At 41.0% G+C, this 23137-nt stretch overlaps 1 protein-coding gene across 3 annotated transcripts in view; it reads left to right on the top strand.

Annotated features, from left to right (window-relative positions):
* dnajc24 (DnaJ heat shock protein family (Hsp40) member C24) overlaps window positions 1–23137 on the top strand; it is a 59616-nt gene that overhangs the window by 23149 nt on the left and 13330 nt on the right. For all 3 annotated transcript variants that reach the window (XM_003214706.4, XM_016992836.2, XM_008106455.3), the window contains exon 3: window positions 13543–13681. In XM_003214706.4, the coding sequence (XP_003214754.1) occupies window positions 13543–13681 (139 nt within the window). The remainder of the gene's footprint in view (window positions 1–13542; window positions 13682–23137) is intronic.

Genomic DNA, 23137 nt, shown 5'->3' with positions numbered 1-23137 from the left:
CATTTCAGCCAGAAAGGGAACCATTTCAGCCAGAAATTGAGCCTCTGCACCTGCAGGAGGCTTGTCTTCCAGAAATCTCCCAAACAAGCCCGGAGTCGAGTTCTCCCCCTTTTTCTCCCCCTTTTTCGCGCCGTAATTACATTCTCCAGCAGAAGGGAGTGCAACAGGCTAATCGCAGGAGTTTGAGAATAGCAGCAAAGCATTCAGATGATTAAAGCCTGTTCCCATGAGAAATTTTAGGGAGTCATACATCTGGACACAGAGATTGACTTTCGTTTCTGGTTCCCCAGAGAAGTGTTCTCTGGTGGGGAAAACAAGGCCTATTTAGGTTCCTTGCTCCCGGAGGGATCTTGCGGAGTCAATTTCGTCAGCAACTGGAGTAGTGTGTGTGGACAGCTACTCCGCTTCCAAGCCTTTGTTCCTGATTCAAGCCTTCGTTTTCCAGCCTTGTTCTTCCACGGATTTTGCCTTGCTTTCCAAGACCCAGCCTTGCCTTGTTTCCCGGATTTTGCCAAGTAAATACCACGGATCTTGTCCTTGCTCCTCGTTCCTTGCTGCCTTGTATCCAAGCCTTGTTGTTCCAAGAATCAAGTTACTTCCTAGCCTCGTTCAAGTTCATGGACTAAAAGACCTTGTCATCTCCCCTCACTTTGCCTGGCAAAGTGAGTGTTTCGGTTATTGGATTACAACTTTGGACCTTAATATTTCATATTGGACATTGCTTCTTTGGACTAATTTTGACCTTTCCTGAAAGGTCTACTCCTGGACTAATTCATACGCTTGCTTTTATTAACTTTACATATTTCTTTAATAAAGATATTAGATAGATTCTGGCCTCTATGCATGGTTATTGGTGCTCTGCTGCCTGGGTCCCGACAGTTTGACTCCGCAACCCTAAGCACCAATTAACCTAGGCCAGAATGTCTACCGGAGCCGGGCCGGGAGGCCAACCGATCAGCTACACCATCGACAAGGATGAGGTGGACCGGATCCGTGATAAGCTCAATGCGCAGGATGGGGAAATAAAGGGTTTGAAGAAACGCGGAATCCGTCTCCCGGCCATGGCGTTGCCAACCAAGTTTTCTGGAGAAGCTTCTAAGGTTCATGTTTTCCGTCGTCAATGCCAGGCTTATCTAGAGGCCCGTGCTGCCGAGTTTCCCCAAGAAGACATCAAGGTGGCGTGGGTTTACAGTCTCCTAGACGGGCCAGCGGCCAACTGGGCGACGGCACTGTTCGACCAAGCCTCCCCACATCTAAGGTCAGCGCAACACTTCTTGGACCACCTTAAGGAGACCTGGGGAATCGAGGACAATTTGGAGGCAGCCGGCCACAAACTCCGGCGCCTCTCCCAAGGAGACAGACCCTTGTCCCAGTACATAGCCGAGTTCCGAGTGCTGGCCCACAACACTGGATGGAACGATGTAGCCCTTAGAGGACAATTTCGGGAGGGCCTCAACATTGAGATGCTGGAAGAAATCTCCAAGGTGGATCTTCCCCACTCTCTTGAAGCACTCATTGATCAATGTTTACGAGCTGAAGTCATGCTTGCCAACAGAAAACAATGGGTCCGAGGCCAGAGCGGTAGAGCTGGGGTGAAACCTCCCGCTCCCACCGGCGTCCAGTATGGAGACCCCCGCCACCAGCCCCATACCCCAGAGGGAGCGAGGAGGTGCCGATGCAGTTGGGCAATGTGCGTCCCAGATTAGATGCCGCCGAGAAGGCACGCCGCCAACGCCTAAATCTCTGTTGGTACTGCGGAAACGGGGGCCACTTCGCCAGAGAATGCCCAGCCAAAGGGAAGCCCGCCGCCCGTCTGGCGGCGGCATCCTCCACGGAGACGAAGACATCTGAGGCGGCTGGCGCACAGCCGGCGGGGGAAGCCAGCGACCGGGCGTAGAGAGGCTCGCCAACCGGGTCAAAAAACCCACTCAAGAGCCGCCAACCGGGGTCCTGTTCCTTCTAGTGGTCACCTTGTGGTCAGCAAAAAAAGGACCCGTCATGATCCATGCCATGATAGACTCCGGAGCCACCAACAATTTCATTGATAGAGAGTATGCCGACTCTCTGGGATTACAATATCATGATTTCAAGAATGCCCGTGTGGTGCAAGCCATCGATGGCCGCCCCCTCAAGACGGGTCCTGTAAGTCAGTGGTCGGAACCCACCAGAATGTGGATAAGGGAACATATGGAAGAGATTTCCTTCTTTGTTACCGAGGTTCCCCATTTCCCTGTGATTTTGGGTATTCCATGGCTGACACTTCACGACCCAAGCATCTCCTGGTCCAACAGAGAACTGCAGTTTGCTTCAAAATATTGCCAAAACCATTGCCTTGTAGCTAAGATCTGCCATACCACAGACACTGAACCCATTATCACCTTGCCCAAGAAGTACTCAGAATATTGGGATGTATTCAATGAAAAAGAGGCCGAGAGATTACCCCCACATAGACCTTATGACTGTGCCATTGACTTGGTGGAGGGGGCCCCGATCCCGCGAGGACATCTCTACTCCCTGACTGAACCGGAGCAAGAAGCTCTCAGGGAGTTCATAGAGTCAAACCTTCGCAAGGGATTCATCAGACCCTCTCAATCCCCAGCCGCTTCCCCAGTGATGTTTGTGAAAAAGAAGTCAGGGGAATTACGACTGGTGGTGGACTATAGAGCATTGAACAATATCACTAAGCGGAACAGCTATCCCCTGCCCTTAATCTCGGACCTTCTAGACCGACTTCGAGGAGCCAAGGTCTACACCAAGCTGGATCTTCGGGGAGCGTATAATCTAGTTCGCATCAGAGAAGGGGACGAGTGGAAGACCGCCTTCCAGACTAAATTCGGATTATTCGAGTCCCGAGTTATGAATTATGGATTATGTGGAGCTCCCGCAACGTTCCAGCATTTTGTCAATGACATCTTTCAGGATTATCTAGATCGGTTCTTGATCATCTACCTGGACGATTTTTTGGTGTTTTCTAGATCACAATCAGAACATGAGAACCACGTCAGAATGGTGTTACAACGATTGCGGGATCATGGACTTTATGCCAAGCTGGAAAAATGTGCTTTTGATCTACAGGAGGTAGATTTCCTGGGGTACCGCGTCTCGCCACTAGGGCTCTCCATGGACCCGGCAAAAGTTTCAGCAGTATTGGAATGGCGGGCGCCAACCAACAAAAAAGAGGTGCAACGATTCTTGGGGTTCGCGAACTATTACCGCAAGTTCATTCCAGATTTTGCCCGCTGGTCTGACCCAATCACCAGCTGCATCCGTGGGAAACAGCCCTTCCGCTGGACAGATCAAGCAGAGAAAGGGTTCCAGCAACTAAAGAAATTATTCACGTCCCAGCCAATCCTTCAGCACCCAGATCCTGAAACCCCTTTTGTTGTGCAGGCGGACGCCTCCGATGTAGCAATTGGGGCTGTACTCCTACAACCGGTGGGAGATCATCTTCATCCTTGTGCCTTTTATTCCCGTCAATTGACCGCACCAGAGAGAAACTACACCATTTGGGAAAAGGAACTATTGGCCATAAAGGCAGCCTTTGAAACTTGGAGACATTGGTTAGAAGGGGCCAAATTTCCCATTGAAGTCCATACTGATCATCGGAATCTAGAGCATCTAAGAACTGCCCGCAAGCTAAATCAGAGACAACAACGCTGGGCTTTATTCTTTGAACGTTTTAACTTCCAAATTCATTATGTAACCCCAGCCCAGACCAAGCAAGCAGATGCTCTGTCACGGAAACCGGAATACGCTGCAGGACGCAAGGAGACCTTTGAGTCCCAGCTGCTACAACCCGGGAACTTTGCCACGCTCACAGTGGGGAACACCAAATCCACTCCCATTGAATCAACTCCCTCTACTCCAGGGCCCCTTTGTGCTCAAGAAATCAGGGCTAGTCAGCAAGCAGATGCCTGGGCGCAGGACCAACTTCGCCAAGGACTACATTTTCCCTTTTCGCTTAAGGATGGGCTGCTTTGCTATAGAAATCATGTTTACATCCCCCCAGGACCGGGTAGGGAAAAGGCACTTCGTTTGTGTCATGACTGCAAGCCAGCAGGGCATTTCGGGCTATTCAAAACTATGCATTTGATCCTAAGAGATTTCTGGTGGCCCAAGATCCGCAAGGATGTAGAAAAATATATCAACACCTGCCCAGTATGCCAGCGCTCCAAGACAAGAAGGGAAAAGCCCTCAGGGCTTCTGCATCCCCTTCCTACCCCATCTCGCCCATGGGAAATAATCTCTGTGGATTTTATAACTGATCTACCACCTTCCTGTGGATTCACCACGATCCTAGTGGTGGTGGACCTTTTCACCAAGTTAGCCCATTTTATTCCCTGCGAAGGCCTTCCCACGGCCAAAGAGACTGCAGATCTATTTCTCCAACATGTTTTCAGATTGCATGGATTGCCCAAGAGTTTGGTCACTGACCGTGGGTCCCAATTCACCTCTCGCTTCTGGAAGGCACTACAAAAACTATTGGGCATAGACTCTCGTTTATCTTCGGCTCATCATCCTCAAACAGATGGGCAAACTGAGCGCACCAATGCCACTTTGGAACAGTACCTTCGCTGTTATGTAAACTACCAACAGGACAATTGGGCTTCCCTGTTACCACTGTCGGAGTTTGCCTACAATAATGGGGTCCAGGCTTCAATTAAGGAAACCCCGTTCTTTGCAAACTATGGCTTCCATCCACGTTTCTTTCCTCCTGTCATTGAAACCTCAGAAGTTCCCGCAGCAGAGGACTGGCTGCAGGAACTCACAGCAGCGCAGCAACTTTTGCTCCAGCAACTGGACCAAGCCAAGGAGGACTATAAACGCCACGCTGACAAGCATCGCCAGCCGGGCCCCGAAATCAAGGTAGGAGACCGGGTTCTTCTGTCCACTCGCTTTTTGCCCCCCCACCGTCCCTGCCGGAAGCTAGATGCCCGTTTCATTGGTCCCTATCCAGTGGTGGCGCAACTTAACCCCGTGACTTTCAAACTCCAACTTCCGCGCTCTATGCGCATTCATCCAGTGTTCCATCGCTCCCTGCTCCTTCCGGCGGATGGTGTGCGCCCTGATGCAGACCGGCCGGCCCCCGCCCCTGTTCTGGTGGACGGAGAAGAAGAGTTCGAGGTTCAGGACATTTTGGATTCTCGCTTTCACCGCCGCCGCCTACAATATCTCATTGACTGGGTGGGTTTTGGCCCCGAAGAGCGCTCTTGGGAAGACGCTTCCACGGTTCATGCTCCTGATCTAACCCGCCGCTTCCATCAGACCTATCCCGCCAAACCGCGGCCTCGCGCCTCGGGGAGAGAGTCCCAGTTTGAGAGGGGGCTTGAGGAGGGGGATAGTGTGATGACTCATGGGTCATGTAGTCCCATTCCTAGTGCTGTTGTGACTGACGAAGAGGAGAACTTGGGTTTTCCTCCATTTCAGCCAGAAAGGGAACCATTTCAGCCAGAAATTGAGCCTCTGCACCTGCAGGAGGCTTGTCTTCCAGAAATCTCCCAAACAAGCCCGGAGTCGAGTTCTCCCCCTTTTTCTCCCCCTTTTTCGCGCCGTAATTACATTCTCCAGCAGAAGGGAGTGCAACAGGCTAATCGCAGGAGTTTGAGAATAGCAGCAAAGCATTCAGATGATTAAAGCCTGTTCCCATGAGAAATTTTAGGGAGTCATACATCTGGACACAGAGATTGACTTTCGTTTCTGGTTCCCCAGAGAAGTGTTCTCTGGTGGGGAAAACAAGGCCTATTTAGGTTCCTTGCTCCCGGAGGGATCTTGCGGAGTCAATTCGTCAGCAACTGGAGTAGTGTGTGTGGACAGCTACTCCGCTTCCAAGCCTTTGTTCCTGATTCAAGCCTTCGTTTTCCAGCCTTGTTCTTCCACGGATTTTGCCTTGCTTTCCAAGACCCAGCCTTGCCTTGTTTCCCGGATTTTGCCAAGTAAATACCACGGATCTTGTCCTTGCTCCTCGTTCCTTGCTGCCTTGTATCCAAGCCTTGTTGTTCCAAGAATCAAGTTACTTCCTAGCCTCGTTCAAGTTCATGGACTAAAAGACCTTGTTATCTCCCCTCACTTTGCCTGGCAAAGTGAGTGTTTCGGTTATTGGATTACAACTTTGGACCTTAATATTTCATATTGGACATTGCTTCTTTGGACTAATTTTGACCTTTCCTGAAAGGTCTACTCCTGGACTAATTCATACGCTTGCTTTTATTAACTTTACATATTTCTTTAATAAAGATATTAGATAGATTCTGGCCTCTGTGCATGGTTATTGGTGCTCTGCTGCCTGGGTCCTGACACTGTGGATGCAGGAAAGTTTAGGAAATGTTCAGAGGGTAGGGGAAAATCTCCCAATTTTTGGATGGCTGTATTCTGCTTTCTTACTTATAGCAGTCACCATTGAGTACTAAAATGAATTATGGTGATTGCATAGTAACTAGTATTGCCCACTGACCAAATAGCTCAGGACACATCCAGCCTCATTTGATTTCAGAAGCGTGGATAGAAGACAATCAGTGTATCCAAGAATCTTCCAGGGGAGTAAAAAAGGACAATGATTGCAATCCTGGAGAGCAGCTGCCAGTCAGATGGACCAATACCGGTAGTCTAATTGAAAATGGAGCAACTTCCTATATTCCTGTGTTCCTGGCAATGTTGTTAGTAGTAATTTTACAAAATATGCAGCAGCCAAACATTACGGGGTTTGTTTAAAAAATTGAACTAGAGCCTTGTCAAGTGCTGTGGTCATGCAAGGCGACATTCATCTTCTCCTTTTGTTGTGCTTGCTCTTGAGCCAGGGAAACAGCAGTCATGAGTGCTGTACTTATACTCTATTTATGGGGCCACTACTGTGGATATAGCAGAAGCTGATACCTGTTAAAACCCATGATCAGTACAACCACTGTCTTCTCTGCATAAAACCAAGATTACTTCACTGCTGTATCAGCAGTTACCATGCTAACCAGTTTCCCCATGATATTCCAATACCTTCATCAATTGCTAGTGAGCCATTAAAAAGTGCAGATTGTATTTCTCAAGTTTTGTTCTCCATACCACATTTATACCAAATTTTGGGAAACTGACAGAACTATTATCCAGAATATCTGTGTTCTATACACTTTACTAAAATGCAATAGGTATGGTGAAAGGTTATCTATATGCTGCATTTCACTTGGTTATTATGATATATGACACACACACACACACACACATGCTATTATCATAGAGCTTAAAATCGGGTTAGTATCTAACATTTGCAACATGGTATGAATAGTATTCCACAGATTCATTTTCTGCACATTAGGTAAATGCTTTATCACTTCTTTATATGTGAAAATATTCAAACAGAGCTGCTTCAAATACAGCGTAATAGTCCAGATCCAGAGGAATAGGTGTGCCTATCTGTTCAAATAGTAAGATTTGCCTTTTCAACAACTGCTCCCAGCCCTGCTCCCCTGAGCACCTCTTTAACTTCAAGAAGTACTTTGAGAGCTTGTGGGAATTGTTCAGGAGATTTGAGCTGTGAACATACGCCTTTGGATCACAGATAGAATATCGTGTTGCTGGTGGCGAACAGAAAGTTATATTCTTCACTGAATATTTGAATGTGGGTTTACACTTAGAAGCTTATTTGATGAATCCTGCTATATATTTTTAAAGTATGGGAATGTACCAGGAATATACTCATTCAAAATAAGTCACAATGGTAAATGAACCAATTTGAGAGTTTAAACTAGGAATATGATGGTGAAAAATCTTATGTCTTCTCGCCTGGAATTAATAGAAACACATTTCTACAATGCTATTACATGGCTATGTTGTAAGTAATTATATTTCCTCCATGTTTTACAGTGTTAAAATATAGCATTGGTAACATTTATGGAAAAGTAATATAAAAACACTGTTAATAAATTAAATCATCAATACATATAAATACCTTACCTAAAAGTTATTCTTATATAATACACTATATCTTAGTTTTCTATCTTCAGGATTGCACATTTCGTTCTACTTGTGTACCCTGGCATATGCTAACAGCTCTGAATGCTCAAGCAGTATCTACAGTTGCAAAGAGCTGGGCCTCTACCACCCAATAGCTGAGTTTTGGAATCCTTGTCCAAATGTTAACAGCAGTGCAGTGGAGGTCCCTCATTCATCGTTTCAATAAATTGAAGTCAACTTGATGGCAATTAAGCAATATAGTAAGACTTATGTGGTAGCAGTAATGTGTGTGGGAGATTGGGAGATAACACTTGGGGGGACCTGGAACTACACTGATTTCTGGAAAAGAAGAAATGTGCATGAGTAAGCTGTTCAGGTGCATTTGAATTCTTTGAAACTTTGTATGTTTTTAGTTATGCGAACAAGAACATCAGTCTTTTCACTCTCCCTTCCATTTGATTTTTGGGAAGATACTGTATTGAATTATAATTGTCATGTCAGCTGGAGATTTCTTATCTGGATAGTCGGGAAACATCAGCTCAATACACCTTATTGTACAGAACATGAGATGTATTGTTTGATGGATATGTTTGTTTCAGTAAAAGAATTAAAACCATTTTTAAAAGAGTGTATTTGAATAAATGCAGTGTTCTTGGTTGGTAGAAGGGAGTTCTCAGCTGCTTCCTTACAAAAGCCAAATAAAATATATTGTCTGTATTATATTTGCATTGTCATACAGTCTGTCAGTACCCTCCAGATATATTAGACTCCACCAGCTATCATCCCAGGCAGGTGGATCAATGCCTATAAATGTAGTCACCTCTCCTCCAGTGTAGGAAAACACCTACCTCATTATCCTTGCTAATAGACGAGTAGAGACAATCTGCTCTTCCATAGGAAGGATTACATGTTGTTATTTGCCATCAATTTGGCTTCAAATTACAATAAACCGGTCTTCCAAACACGGGTCATGGCTTCCTCTATTGAGGCAACCCATTTGAAATGTGATCTTTTCCTTTTTCTGCAGCTTTCCATTTTTTCTAAAGTTTGTGCCTTTTCCGGTGTCATGATATATCCAAAGTATGATAGCCTGAGTTCATTCATTTTGGTTTCTAGTGAACATGCTTGATTGGTTTTAATACTCACTAATTTGCCTTTTCGGCCGTTATTCTTATTTGTAAAAATTTCCTTCAGCACAATATTTTATGTGAGTTGATTTTCTTCCTGTCATGTTTTGTCAAGGCCGAACGTGTTACATACATGCATAAAAGCCAGATAAACACAAATACTTATAAAGTTATGCTTATTTTGTCTTATAGTCCTGACAATATCATAATCTACATCATACTAGAGATGATTATCAATATCTAAGTTATTGACACTGTTGTGACGTTCGTAGTATTAACCTGAGTGGGGGAAATCTGACATGGTTCATATGAAATCAATGTTTTACTTGTTTTTGTTTAAGGCATTTATATATTTCACCTTCAAATATCATCACTCAAAACATGTGACCTCAAAACAAAGCAGAGTATTTTGACTTATTAAATTACATGTTCAATAAAATTAGTAAGGTACTGAAACACTGTAGGAGGATTTTAAAGGCATTAAAATTAAAAAGAAGCTTGACAGATAAATATGTATTTGTCTGGAACTGAGAAGACATAATATTGGACACCATGGGAGTGCCATGGCTAAAAGTTGTGTTACCAGAGATAGAGGTACCAGAAGTATAGCTTACAGAAGTAATTTATGTTCTTAAATAGATTGTGCCCCTCTGGAAAGTCATACTCATAGAGCAGACTTGCGCAACCTGTGGCCCTCCAGGTGTTTGGGCCTCCAACGCACAGCTTGTTCAATGGTCAGGAATTCTGGAAGTGAAGTTCAAATCACATGGAGGGCTGTAGGTTGGGTAGACCTGTCTTAGAGGGTTCTCGGGCATGATTGGGCATTTAAGGCCAAATTCGGAGGGTTGGAAAGGGTGCAGCACTCATAGGTGCTCTGCTCATCTTGATCTATTCAGAGCTAAAAGGCCATACCTCCAGAGGTGTTTTTTTTTTTTTTTGGAAAAAATAAATGTATGTATATTCTTGTGCTTATCCAACTTTGTAGGATTGCAAGACTGCACTTCCCTTTTCTGCTCCTCTGCCAGACCATAGCCATTGAAAACAGGAGGGAAAAGCCCCCATCAGTTAAAGGAAGAAACATGCAGTTCCATAATGCAATTTTTGCAGTTTTGTCATTGGTCTACTTCAGCATGTTGGGATTATGAAGACACTACATTCTGGAGGCAAATGTTGCTATGCAAATATACGAGTTGTATGCATTTAGATTGACACAGATTTTCAATTTATACTTTGTTTCTCTGGATCGCCAATACAGTGGAAGTAGGTCATAGCAGATGTCAGTGAAGAAAAGGTTTGGGGACTAATGGTGGGCTTGATGTCACCCAAGCTTAATTTAGGTTTAGGCTAAGAAAGGGATGGAATTTAAGTACACAGTTTTTGACTCTAAATTTTTCCAATGTATGGCTAGTGGAAACAAATTTCCAAAATCCAGCTAAATATTTTCAGATTAAATAATAGATGGTTTTTCCTCCACACAGCTTGCCTTACAATTACATGATGTCTATACTCATTATGGCTTTGTGACTCATTTTAGTATCTATCTTACAGATTCTGTTACTGAAAATTGTCCATTATTTTCAAAAACTATTTACTGAAAATGGTTTCATTCTGTCTTCAGATAAACTATGTCAGGGTGGGTTTTAAAAACATCAACTCCGGCAGCACCCTGATTTATTGGTGATCCTTTGACTCTCACCAATTCATCTTTGGTCAGACTGCTTGCCCGTCTGGAGAAGCAGTACCGACAAATGACACCTCAGTTGTAAATCAGCTGAACACAGCTTTATTCCATAAATATACAAAGGTATTTACAAGATACAAAGTCCATCACTTGTTGCAGACATGCTTTCTCCTTACCGTTCCGCGTCCTCTCTGGCCAGAAGTCACAACCTATTGGCTGTTGCAGGCTATCACTCAAACTGGCCTGCTGTTAACACTTAGGATGCTGGAACACATGTCTGGTATACACAGTTGCAAACAGTAAAAACACTTGATTCATCATTTCATCCTTACACCCAAAAAACCAACAAACTATTACCTGTATTCTTTCATTGTTGTACTTATTTCTTTGTCATTTGTGTCATGAGGAATATATTATTATAAAACTTGCTTCTGAACCTTTATGTGTTTATGTGAACCCCAACTCTAGTTTGCTTGCTGTACTGAAAGGATGAGACATACATTTAATAATGTTTAAAAATAGAACATAGGATATAATATAACTGTTGGATTAAGTTGTAAAAAACAAATACAGTTCACCGACAAAAATAAACATTATTTTATGGAACAAATAACATTAAAAGCCACATGTCTGTCTGAATAAAATTCTTCTGCTTGTCAAAATGATAAAAATTGAGTTTGGCCTTCCTTGGCAATGGGCACCTATCAGTGGTTGTTCTTACAAGTTTATTGAAACCATGCATCTTCTGCAAGAAATGATTATTGAAACAGGGTCCATGAGGTCACAAAGAATTGGAAACGGCTGTGTGAATGAAGAAGAAAAGAATAATTTCTTGCAGAAGATGCATGGTGATAAATATTTGTATGGGCACTTCAGAGAATCAGTGAAGGTTTGCAAGTGCCTTTATTCTGGAAGCAACGTGTTCAGAAAAGCCTGCTTTCTTGCATGGATCTGTTTAGTGCAGTGGTTCTCAACCTGGGGTCCTCAGATGTTTTTGGCCTTCAACTCCCAGAAATCCTAACAGCTGGTAAACTGGCTGGATTTCTGGGGTTGTAGGCCAAGAACATCTGGGACCCCAAGTTGGGAACCACTGGTTTAATGAGATTGGGATGATTGACCTTAGAAAGGATGAAGTAATATCTCTTGGGTGTTTAACAGATCCTGGAAAACCAGAAACACTTCAAAATATTTTTTCATGTTGGGTAGGATATGAAATATAGCGCCATTAGAATGAAGAAGTTAGAACCAGGTCACATATCTAAGCAGACTGACTTATCCTTTCCAGACAAGCCGCCTGTGACATTGCTTTCGTGTAAACAGAGATGCACTGGCACTGTCAATGTTTGAGATTGTGCTGGCATTCCTTCCAGTAATTGGGATCACAAAAATTACTAGCAAGCTTTCTCAGTTTGCAGCCCATTTTGCAGAGTGACTTCTCTACATGATCAGTCCTTTATGTGGGATAACACAAAATAAAGGCTAGTCATTGTGTATGAATGGATGTCCCCTCTCCTCATCTCCCAGCTCCCTGAGGCTAGGAAAAGATATAGGAAGTATTAACTCTGTGGGAAGACAATCTGGAACCTTCTCTGTTCATGTTCCCAGTAGCCCTTTAAATATAGTTGCCAAATCATGTGATGAAAGTAATGAAAAAATGGGCATTAGAATCCAATTTTATAAGCCCTTTATAGGTCTTTAAACATCAAATTATTATTTGTATTGATATAATTTAAATATTTAATACATTTATTAAGCCAATTCTTGTTGGTTGCCAAATTTAAAGGGAAAGGTAATCAAAAAGCTGTACTTTCCTTTCTTCTTTTTTATACAATATAAATGCAAGCACATTAATAAATTTTGGGTTAGCAATTAGCCTTCCTCAGAACTGGAAGTCAAGTTTAATAGCCATGCTTCAATAAATGGTTCAAATCAATTTAATGTGAGAATAAAAGTTGAGGAAGAGCAAAGGTTGAGGAACAGGATTGCATCTTGCTGTTTTGAGGAGATAGCTTCTGTTGCTTACAAATAGTAATTTTAGTGCAGTATAACTAATGGTACTGTACTGTGCTTGGCAATGTCAGTGCAAAGATTAAAATATTATTCTACCATTTTGCCCTTACATATGTTATCTTTTAGTTCTGTCCTCAAATACTTCTTTCGAAACTGAAAACAGCACATAATGTTATATCCAGTAACCCATGACTTCTTGATTTTGGAAGGGCATTTTATTCATTGAATGAGAATAAATTAGTGAATCATAGTTTCAAAAATAGAATTACCTATATGGCAGATGCATATTGAGTTCTTTGTCTTCTTTCAACCCTAAAAATTAAAGCAAAAAACAAAACAAACAAGCAAGTATTTTAAGTAATTAGCAACGATAGAGCAACTTGATGTTCTCTATATTTGGTTAACTAATTTAATGTTATATATGAATAATTCTCCTTTAACTCTTATCTTGTGTTTATTTGTGTGCACCAATTTTTGTTTGTATTAGTCATTTTCACTAGGTAAATTGTCCACAAGACCAATGATTCCATCAGCAAATTATCCAGAAAATGCTGTCAGTGCACATTGTGACATTTGTGCCACTGGTGTGTTTGCTGCTATTCCAGTGGTCTAATTAACCTGGCAGTAATCTCTTGCGGCCAATGCTGTTTCCTTTGTTTGTTTTCCTTGGCACTGTAGTTCAGACCTTTGTATGTTCCATACACCTCAAAATAGATCTCATATTTACTATTGATTTCCCCTTTCATTCTTTCTCCCACTCTTCCTCTTCTTTCCTTTGATTGGCAGTATCATCCAGACAAACAGAGCACAGATGTGCCAGCAGGAGAAGTGGAGGCGCGCATGCAGAGGTTCATCGAAATTGATCGAGCGTGGAAAATTCTAGGGAATGAAGAGACAAAAAAAGAGTATGACCTGCAGCGGCGTGGTAGGTTCCTGCCGAGGAGAGCTGTAGTAGCAGCAGCAGCAGCAGCAGCAACAGCTCTTGAGAGCAGGAGCTGGAATAGTTGCTCAGTAGTGTATTTTCATGAAATGTTTTTTGTTAAATTGAAACACCTCATTTGCTCTTATCTTGCTTCCATATTTAGATACATTATTTATACTGATTACTATGCATCCATTAGGCAGTAAAACATTAAATTTCTTTTGACAAAGCAATAGGCAAGAGTTGTATTCTAATGAATGTAGAATTTAGATAATAATGTCTTAATTTAGCTGTTATTCATTTGACAGTATTTAAAGTAATTTTATTAAATGTTCTTAATTACTTGAATTATGTCTCTTGCTGCATTCCATTGTTGAATTCTAGATAGATGTTTTGGGCAGTGTATGCCAAAGATGTGCTGTATTTTATGGTTTTATAAGCGCTTCATAATCATTAATGTATCCTTCTTCTACCATGCTTTGCCAATCAAAATTTGTTCTCAGGATATTTTTCATAATGCCCCTTATCCTACTTGTGTATCTTAGGAAGCAAGTTATAAATAACACTCCAGGAATGCACATTAACCAAACATTTCTAGTGTGCATTCCTTTCTTTTTAAAATACATCTTGGAAAATAGCATCTTAAAACAGTGACAGGCTGTTGTGAGAAAGAAAGGGGGAAATGTAGGTCAGGTCTGTCACACATGGGCTACTATTACATGAAGTGATAGGCTGTCTTTCTGCTCTGGCCTCAGGATAGGAGTCCCTCAGCCTTCCATTAGAACCTTCAATAAATGTATATCCACCCTACATGTTAATGGGGGGAGTCAATAATAGCGTATTGCCTGTGGGGAAAACACTCAGTCGCACTCTACAGTAACACTCTCTGGTCCAGCATTGATGTGTAGCTACCATCACTTTCAGCGCATCTGATAAAAGCTCACTGTCTCCGCAGTATGTTATTGAATTCCCTTCCATTGTATGTTGGCACACCATCAAACCTTTCTCTCTCTTTCTGTTTTAACCTCCCACAATTTTATTTGACAAACAAAAGCTTTGTCAGTGTGGCTGGTAGATACACCTGATAAATTGAATAGCATTCTAAGTATGCAAAGCTTATTTTTTACAAAACATTACTTGATGTTCGTCAAAATATGCTATTTTGGAGTATTGGTTGTTAAATAATACTTGGATTTACTGAAGACTACTAACTTGCAGAAAATTTCCATTGTGTAAAAATGAGAAGAAATTGCTTGAATTTGCTCAATTGGTTTTGTTTTTACGGTATTTGAAAAAATCATCCTAGCATAAAAGCCATGGTCAGTTAATTAACCCTAACATTCTTATAAACAATGCAGAGAATGACAATTAAATGCTCTTGGTTTTAAGTTTTATCTATGTGAAACTTCTAAAATATTTTTTGAATAGTTGAGAGATGACTTATTTGTATTAACAGAGTGGGTAAAATGTGTTCTAATTGAACTGGGGATACTGAGGCTGTGCAACCCTTGTCTTTCTGTTAGGAGTCTTTGAAAAGTAAGATAGTCAGTAGCACTGTCTGTATTGATGGTAGAATGGAAGAAAAGTTGCATATGAGATACAGCTTTTAACTTTAGTTATTTTTTTGTGTTAAATATCTGTTGCTGTGTTATGTTAAGTTTCTTTCTTTGAAAGAAATTGGCAATTTATTTATTTAATAATTGTGTTCAATTCCATTAAATTCAGCGACCTAAATCCAGTTGCTAATCTCAGTTACAGTAGATCCATTGATTCAAATATAAGTTGGTAAGTAAATCATATTGATTTAATGGGGTTGTTCTAGTTGTGACAAGCAACTCAATCTAGGCCACTGTCAAAAATGGGGTGTTAATTTATATACTGTACATAATTTCAAAACAATATTGTGCTCTAGTTTTTTTTACATGTTTTATATTATTTACAAAATATAAATGACTTAATTTAGCATTGTATTCAAGTATAGTGTTAAGGTTGGAATGATTCAACTTGTGTTGATTTCAAATATATATATTGTCTCCCTGAATTAGTATGATGAGAATTTTGATATTTCATTGGCTAATGCAGAGCCCTTAAAAGACACTGCTGAAATGTTCTTGTTGCTGACAAACATTGGTTTATCTTGAAAGCACAGGGATGGCAATTCTTTAGTCCTGCACATGCCCCGAAAACCTAATCCAGAAGAATAGGAAATGTCCTAGAGCAGGTTTTTAGCACCACATGAGGCTGCAGAGGGAAGGGGCAAAAACTCTGGACATTACATTTGAATTTAGGCCAGAGCTTCAGAGAGCAGCCACTGAGATGATCCTCTCCCTTTTACCAAACAAGCCTGGGAAGTTTGTGGAACAAAGAGGAAGGCTTTTTCGGAAGGCCTTACATGTCTAATGGGCTCACAAAGGAAGATACAGTCTTCAAATAACATGAACTACATAGGGCTTTATAGGTCATCACCCAACAGCCAGTGGAGCTATTGCAACATGTAATTTGTTAACCATATCCAGTTCATTATATCTTCTTGAACAGTTCAGGGCTTTAATGTCCTCTTTGAGATTAGTTGATAGGCCTATCAACAAAAATTGACCAGAAAGTTCATCAAACTTCTCAGCAATATCATGAAGATATAGAAAATGTTTCTGTGAAACTGGCCCCAATTCCTATAGATCCTGCCGCTAAAAAATATAGAAAATGCACAGTTTAAGCAGAGGCTGGATGACCATCTGTGATTACGTTTTCCTGCATGGCAGTGATTTGGACTGCGTGGCTCTTGTGGTCTCTTCCAATTTTGTGATTCTAGGGACATGTTCCAGTTGCCTGTTTCCCACATACGTAACTCACCAAGAAAACCAAGGCTGTTTCTGCTTAAAAGGCAGACTTGAATGCAGACTGAAAAAGATTCAGATAATCACCTTTATTCAAACAAACTTAATCTCAAACTTTCATTGGACTGGTGCTAGGAGAAAGACAGAATAAGGAATTAATTAATCAATTAGTTCTAGGACTTTTTTTTGCAAAGGGAATGTTAGAGATAGCTATTTAAACGATGGAATTCAGAGGCACCTCTCTCCAAAGTGGTATTAATCCCTTTAAAACACTGGGACACTGATTAATAATTTTTGTAAATCATCTGGTTATTCAATTAACTGGTTCAAGTGAAAAATAGTGAGAGATCAAACAGATCTTAGTATACTTAAAGCATCATGGTTTTGATACTGCCCAAATTCTTTTATTTGGGCATAATTATCCCTAGGGATCTTAATGTAAATGATAAAATATATTGCACAAGTTTTAAAGATATTTGTTATCTTAAAGATGACTTGTGAGGTATGAAACATAATATAATGAATATGATACCTGTAATTGTTTATGTTATTAATGGAATTCCTCTCTATATACTTGCCAGTATTTTCAAAACTACAGTAGAATCTCGGTTAACCGAGCCCCGGTTAACCGAGCCTCTGTATTATCCGAGGCGCCGCCAGGGCGCTCCTCCCTCTCCCTCTCCCTCTCTCGCGCGAAGGGAGCTCGAGAGGAGAGGGAGAGCCAGGCACCTGGCTGAGGGAGATCTGGGGCACGCAGGGCGTTTCTCGGAGAGACAGGCTCTTGCTCCAGCAAGGGCCTGTCCCTCCGAGAGACAAGGAGCATGCCACGGGTTTTCCTCAGCCAGGCCCTTGCTGGAGGAAACCTTTTCCTCCAGCGAGGGTCTGGCCGAGGGAGATCCGGGGAGACGTCCCTCAGCTTCTTGGAAGCGCCTGTGAGTGTTGCTAGGCAGCAGCACTCACGTGCGCTTCCCTTAAATTGGATTGCCAGGAGAGATAATAGGGCCTCCTGGAAATACGAGGAGTTTGGTTATCTGAGATTGGGCCCGCCCCATTATCTGGGATAACCGACACTCTACTGTAAACACATTGCTTAAGAGATGGGGTCCTCATCTCCTCCTAGAATTTCAAATTAAAAGGATGCAAATTTTTATCAGTGTTGGAGTTTAGTTTTCAAAAGGTTTTAATATATTATCAGGTACATACATCTGTTATCTTGTATTACTTTTTGGACATACTTACTTAAAGTACATAACCTACCATAGTCAGCCTTGGAGGTTTCATTTCTAGCACCTCTGCTGAAATGGACAGCACTTGGTTATAATTTTATTTAAAAAGGGCAGAGTTTTGACAACTATTTCAGCTGTTAGAACTATGTGACAAATATTGTCTTGTCAACTGCAATGACCCATATGCCCAAATTGACTTTGTGGAGGAAATCCAGGTTTGAACATTGGTAAAGACCATTTTATGAAAGGTATAGTTGACAATGGAATTGTTACCCAAAATCAGATACTTGGTGTCCTTACCAATTCTATGAGAACAGTTAAAATTAGCTTTATCAGCTAGGTGACAATATCTGCAACTGAAACATTAGTTACAATCCAAAATTGGGCCTGCACTTTTAAAGTGCATCTGAGGTTCCCTTACTATTAGAGCCATTTATAAAAGACAACCAAGTATCCAAACCAACAATTTAATTATATACATTTCTGTTATCTATAAATAAATATTATGTGTTTTATAGCAAGAATGGAATAGACTGGAATATCCAGTTCTGATTAATCAATGGTCACCAGGTTTAACATCTATGACTGTGCATCTCCAATACCTCTTATACAGCAGAAATGGCTTTTTAAGGTATTGTTTATTAGTCACCACAACGTCTATCCAAGAAATTCTTTCTAAACCAGCAAATGGTTAGTAATGCAATAGTTCTAATACTTCCTCAACTCATATGTTTTGGAGTTCTTCAATAGCAGATACATTTTGGGAGGGAAGAAAGTAATCACATGAGTGAATTTGTTTTTTAAACCTTGATATTCAGGAAAGTACATGTTATTTGAAATTATTTTTCTGTTTCTTGGAAATTAAATAAATGACAAGCAGAAATTGATGTTTTTTTGCACTCCTGTGTTGTGGTTCAGTCTGAGGATCAAGGGGGATTTGGATTTCAGCAGTTTGTTCCAGGAAATGTTGAAGGCTCAGAAATGCAGGCGGATCAGGGCAATGTGGAAAGTTCTGAGTTTAGCAGGGACGCTGAAGTTAGTGATAAAGGTGACCTTTCACAGGAGTCTGAGGATTGTCAACATCAACAAAGTCCAGATGGCTCTGGCAGCAGCGAGGGAGAGGAGTTCTCCTTAGATAGAAATTCTAGATTAAAGTTGAGACTTGGTCCCAGGCATTCCGTGAGAATCGCGGGCAAGCGTGGGGGAGCCAGAGCTCAGAGGAATGTGTTTCTAGCTTGCAAGAACGGTTAAAAAGGGGTGAATCTGGGGAAGATTTCAGACAGAGCAACATTGCTTTTGGAGGCTTAACTCTTGCATTGTCTCGGTTCATGGAAATATATCTTTGTTTCGTTTCATGCCTAGAATATGTGTTTGGATTATACTTTTGAAGCTCATGCTACCTTGTTTCTCCAGAACTGCTGTGCTATTTTTGGGACTTCGAACTATTATCTACGAAGACTTTGAACTGTGTTCTGTAGATTGCGTTTGCAATCGGATTATTGCTTTCTTTACTGCTCTTTATTAAGTTTTGCTATTTTTTATCAATAAACTGAAAAAACCAAGCCTGCTGTGGTGGAGTGTGTGTTAGAGCAAGGTGAATCAGTGCTGAGGTGCAACATCCTGATTGCTATGCGATTAATGCTTTGTGACTGGAAAGTTAATTGTTCTCCACCTGTAATCCAACAGATAGACTAACAATGCTTGCAACATTTGAAAGACTACTGTACAGACTAGGGAGCCCCCAGTGGCGCAGCATGTTAAAGCGCTGAGCTGCTAAACTTGCAGACTGAAAGGTCGCAGGTTCGAATCTGGTGAGCAGAGTGAGCAACCGCAGTTAGGCCCAGCTTCTGCCAACCTAGCAGTTTGAAAACATGCAAATGTGAGTAGATCAATAGGTACCACTCTGGCGGGAAGGTAACGGTGCTCCATGCAGTCATGCCGTCCACATGACCTTGGAGGTGTCAACAGACAACGCCAGCTCTTCAGCTTAGAAATGGAGATGAGCACCAACCTAACCTGTACAGACTAAACGTACAAATGGAATTGCATTTGGATGTATGGTCAACCTTTATAAAAGCTTATTGTTAATGTGGTTATTTTTTGTCCTTTTGAGTTTTTATCTTCCTGCTTTTGTTAGATTGCATCTAACTGAGATCCGTTTTAATAAAATGTAAAGTAAAAAAAAGTTTTAGTATGGGACTTTGCCTTTCCTAAGAAAGTATTGGCATCTCAGCCACAAACTGGCAAAGTGATGTATTTATATGCTTCAGTTGAATAAGGGGAACTTATCTATCAAAACATGATAGGAGGTTGCCTTGCCCTTCTGGAGCCTGTTTTCCTTATTTATACTAAGATGGAATGGGTGCAAGTCATTTTATCAGCAGTTTGTTCTCCAAATGTATTTTACAGTTAGTTTATGAGAAACCTGCCATTATTGCTCCAAGCCTCAAACTATAGCACACAACTCAAAACTATTCTGTTGGATGACACTATGTGAATGCAATAATGACAAGTAAGAACAGTTTGTTTGCAGCCACCATTACCATGGAATAGGCTTAGAAATGGGTTCTGATGCATATTCAGTTGGATTTTCTTTGACTGTCTATCTACCACATCCTCTAGCAGGCTGCCTAATGTTATGTCTATGCATTTGCCTTCATGTTCCCTGTTGACTTGTGACAACACCATGAATTTCATAGTGTTTTCTTATGAAAGGAATACTTGGAAGTGTTTTTTTTTCCAGTTCCTTGGTATTCATTGGTGGTCTCCCATCCAAGTATTAACCAGGGCTGACCTTGCATTAACTTCCAAGAACAGATAGGATTTGGTAACTTTAGTGTATTTAAGTCCCACCAAGAGTTAACCAGTGGCTTAAACAACTTCTACAAATCATTTTCATGCTGAATTTGGGAATTTTATCTCTCATATGAGCCATTGTTACTTGCAGTCTTAGATGCTGCATTGAAAAATGTTCAACTATAAATTCATTCAAAATAAAATGCAGTGGTTAATCTACACATTTTTTCAAACTAAAGAATTAGTATATCTAAGCTCTTTAAGAAAAATAAAAACGTCAAAATTCATTTAGAAATCTCAGTACATAGATAATTAACATTATGTAGGGACAGGTTTACCACATTGTTCCACAGTACATTGAATACTGTGTTGATGCCTCTTGAACACTTCAAATCCTGTAATTGCACTCCATGGGTTTTTGGGGTTTTTTATCATGCAGGTTTGTAAAGAGAGGATAAAATAAGACATGCTGAGTTCTGTAATGTTACAATTTCAGACAAGATTCCTGAATGCTGGGAGGGATTTAGCTGTAATTAGTAAAACAAATACCCCTATTGGTTTGTAGATGTTTTAGGCTGATGGAAATTTGCCCTAGATGAAGCTGGAATAAAACACAGCAATTTAAAGGAAAAAAAGTTAATATATAGAGGCAAAAGATGATAAAGGATTGGGTGTCTGTTGGAATGTGAAGATATAAAATCAAATTTTACTTTTCAGTTAATTAGAACATTAGTTTATTTTCAGACCTTAGGACTAGGTGAGTTGTATCTGGCTTTCTCTCTTAAACTGTATCCTTTGTGACATTGTGATTGTTCCTAGGATGATTTGAGAACTTATTATAGAACAACTTTCCTTTGCAATAGCATAACTTTAGAAGGTTGAGCATGCCTTATCCATCATTCCAAAATATGAAATATTCAAAAATTTGAAAATTTCCACATAGGTACTGACTTTGTTGCTTTCTTCAGTGTACCCATCCTTTGTTTCATGCACAAAGGCATCTAAAATATTGTGTCTAAAATTGCCTTCAGGTTCATTGTACATACAATATTAAGGTGTTTGTGAAACACAAATGTAGTGTTTAGACTTGGATGCCGTCTCCAAGATACATATGCAGTTGCAAAACCCAGTTATTTCAAAATTGGAGAAAATCTGAAATTAATAATACTGAGACCTAGACATTTTGGATAAAAGATACTCAGCCTGTATATAAAGCAGACCAAGATCAGGATGCAACATTGGTGATATGCTTTGGAAGTTCCTGGTTGTGCAGGTGGGAATGTGGATATAGTGCTGTACAGGAGATCTCTGTGGAGCCTGTCAACTGCCTGCTTCCACTATGCAAATGAACCCACAGGAACGCCATAGCTACTGCCTTGAAGGTTGAAGCGGATAGCTGTGAACAAAAAGATGCGGATTTCAGAGCGCTTGGAATTTTCAGATCAGCAAGACTCAATATATAGTAGAGTTTGTGGGCTCGCCTGTCCACAGGCTCATGATCCAAGGATTCAACCCATTGTAAATTCAAATGTACATGATACCCATGTGGAAAATGTTCACTTTTACCTTCATTGAGACAGACTTTCTTTGCAAGGCACAAGTGGATGGGTGGCTGGGCTTGCCGCCACCTCCACAGATGCCCTATACAGTAGAGCAGGGATCCTCAAGCTTTTAAAGCAGAGGGCCAGTCCACAATCCTTCAGACTGTTAAGGGGCCAAATTATCGTTTGGGGGGGGGGGGGAGGAACAAATTCCTATGCACACTGCACATGTCTTATTTGTAGTGGAAAAAAACCCCAACAATAACAAAGAAAGAAGAATACAATATTTAAAAATATCAATTTTAACCAATATAAACCTAACAGGATTTCAATGGGAAGTGTGGGCCTACGTCTAGCCAATGAGATAAACAAGTTAATTAGGATTGTTGTTGTTGTGTGCCTTCAAATCATTTCAAACTTTGGGTGACCCCAAGTCTAAAACTGAGGGCAGAGGCCAGGAAAATGACCTTAGTTTGGGGTCCCCTGCAGTAGAGTGTTGTTTATCCAACATAAACGTTCTGGCAGAACGTTGGATAAGGAAAATGTTGGATAATTAGAGGGGATTAAAGAAAAGCCTATTAAACATCAAATTACATTATGATTTTACAAATTAAGCACCAAAACATCGTTTTACAATAAATCGACAGAGAAAGCAGTTCAGTACACTGTAATGTTAAGTAGTAATTACTGTATTTACAAATTTAGCACCAAAAATTTTCAATGTATTGAAAACTACAAAAACATTGATTACTAAAAGGCAGACTGCATTGGATAATATAGAATGTTGGATAAGCGAAGGTTGGATAAGCGAGACTCTACTGTACCTTGTTTAATAGGGCTGTACAGTTAAACCTTGTGAGGCTTGCAGAAAGGTTGCAAACATGAGATGTGGATAGTACAGTAAGCCTCTGTTTAAAATGGCATAGGACAATAGTATTGGTAGTAACAAGCTCCAGCCAAAGGGAATGCTGCATTTTTGGGGCTTTTCTACCTTTGGTATCTGCAGGGGCTTCTAGAAAGAATCCCTCATGAATACAGAGGGCTTGCTGTGTGAAGGACTGA

Source organism: Anolis carolinensis, chromosome 1 (genome assembly GCF_035594765.1).
Source record: "Anolis carolinensis isolate JA03-04 chromosome 1, rAnoCar3.1.pri, whole genome shotgun sequence".
In the NCBI taxonomy this organism is placed as follows: Eukaryota; Metazoa; Chordata; class Lepidosauria; order Squamata; family Dactyloidae; genus Anolis; species Anolis carolinensis.
This window is presented reverse-complemented; position numbering and strand designations above follow the sequence as displayed.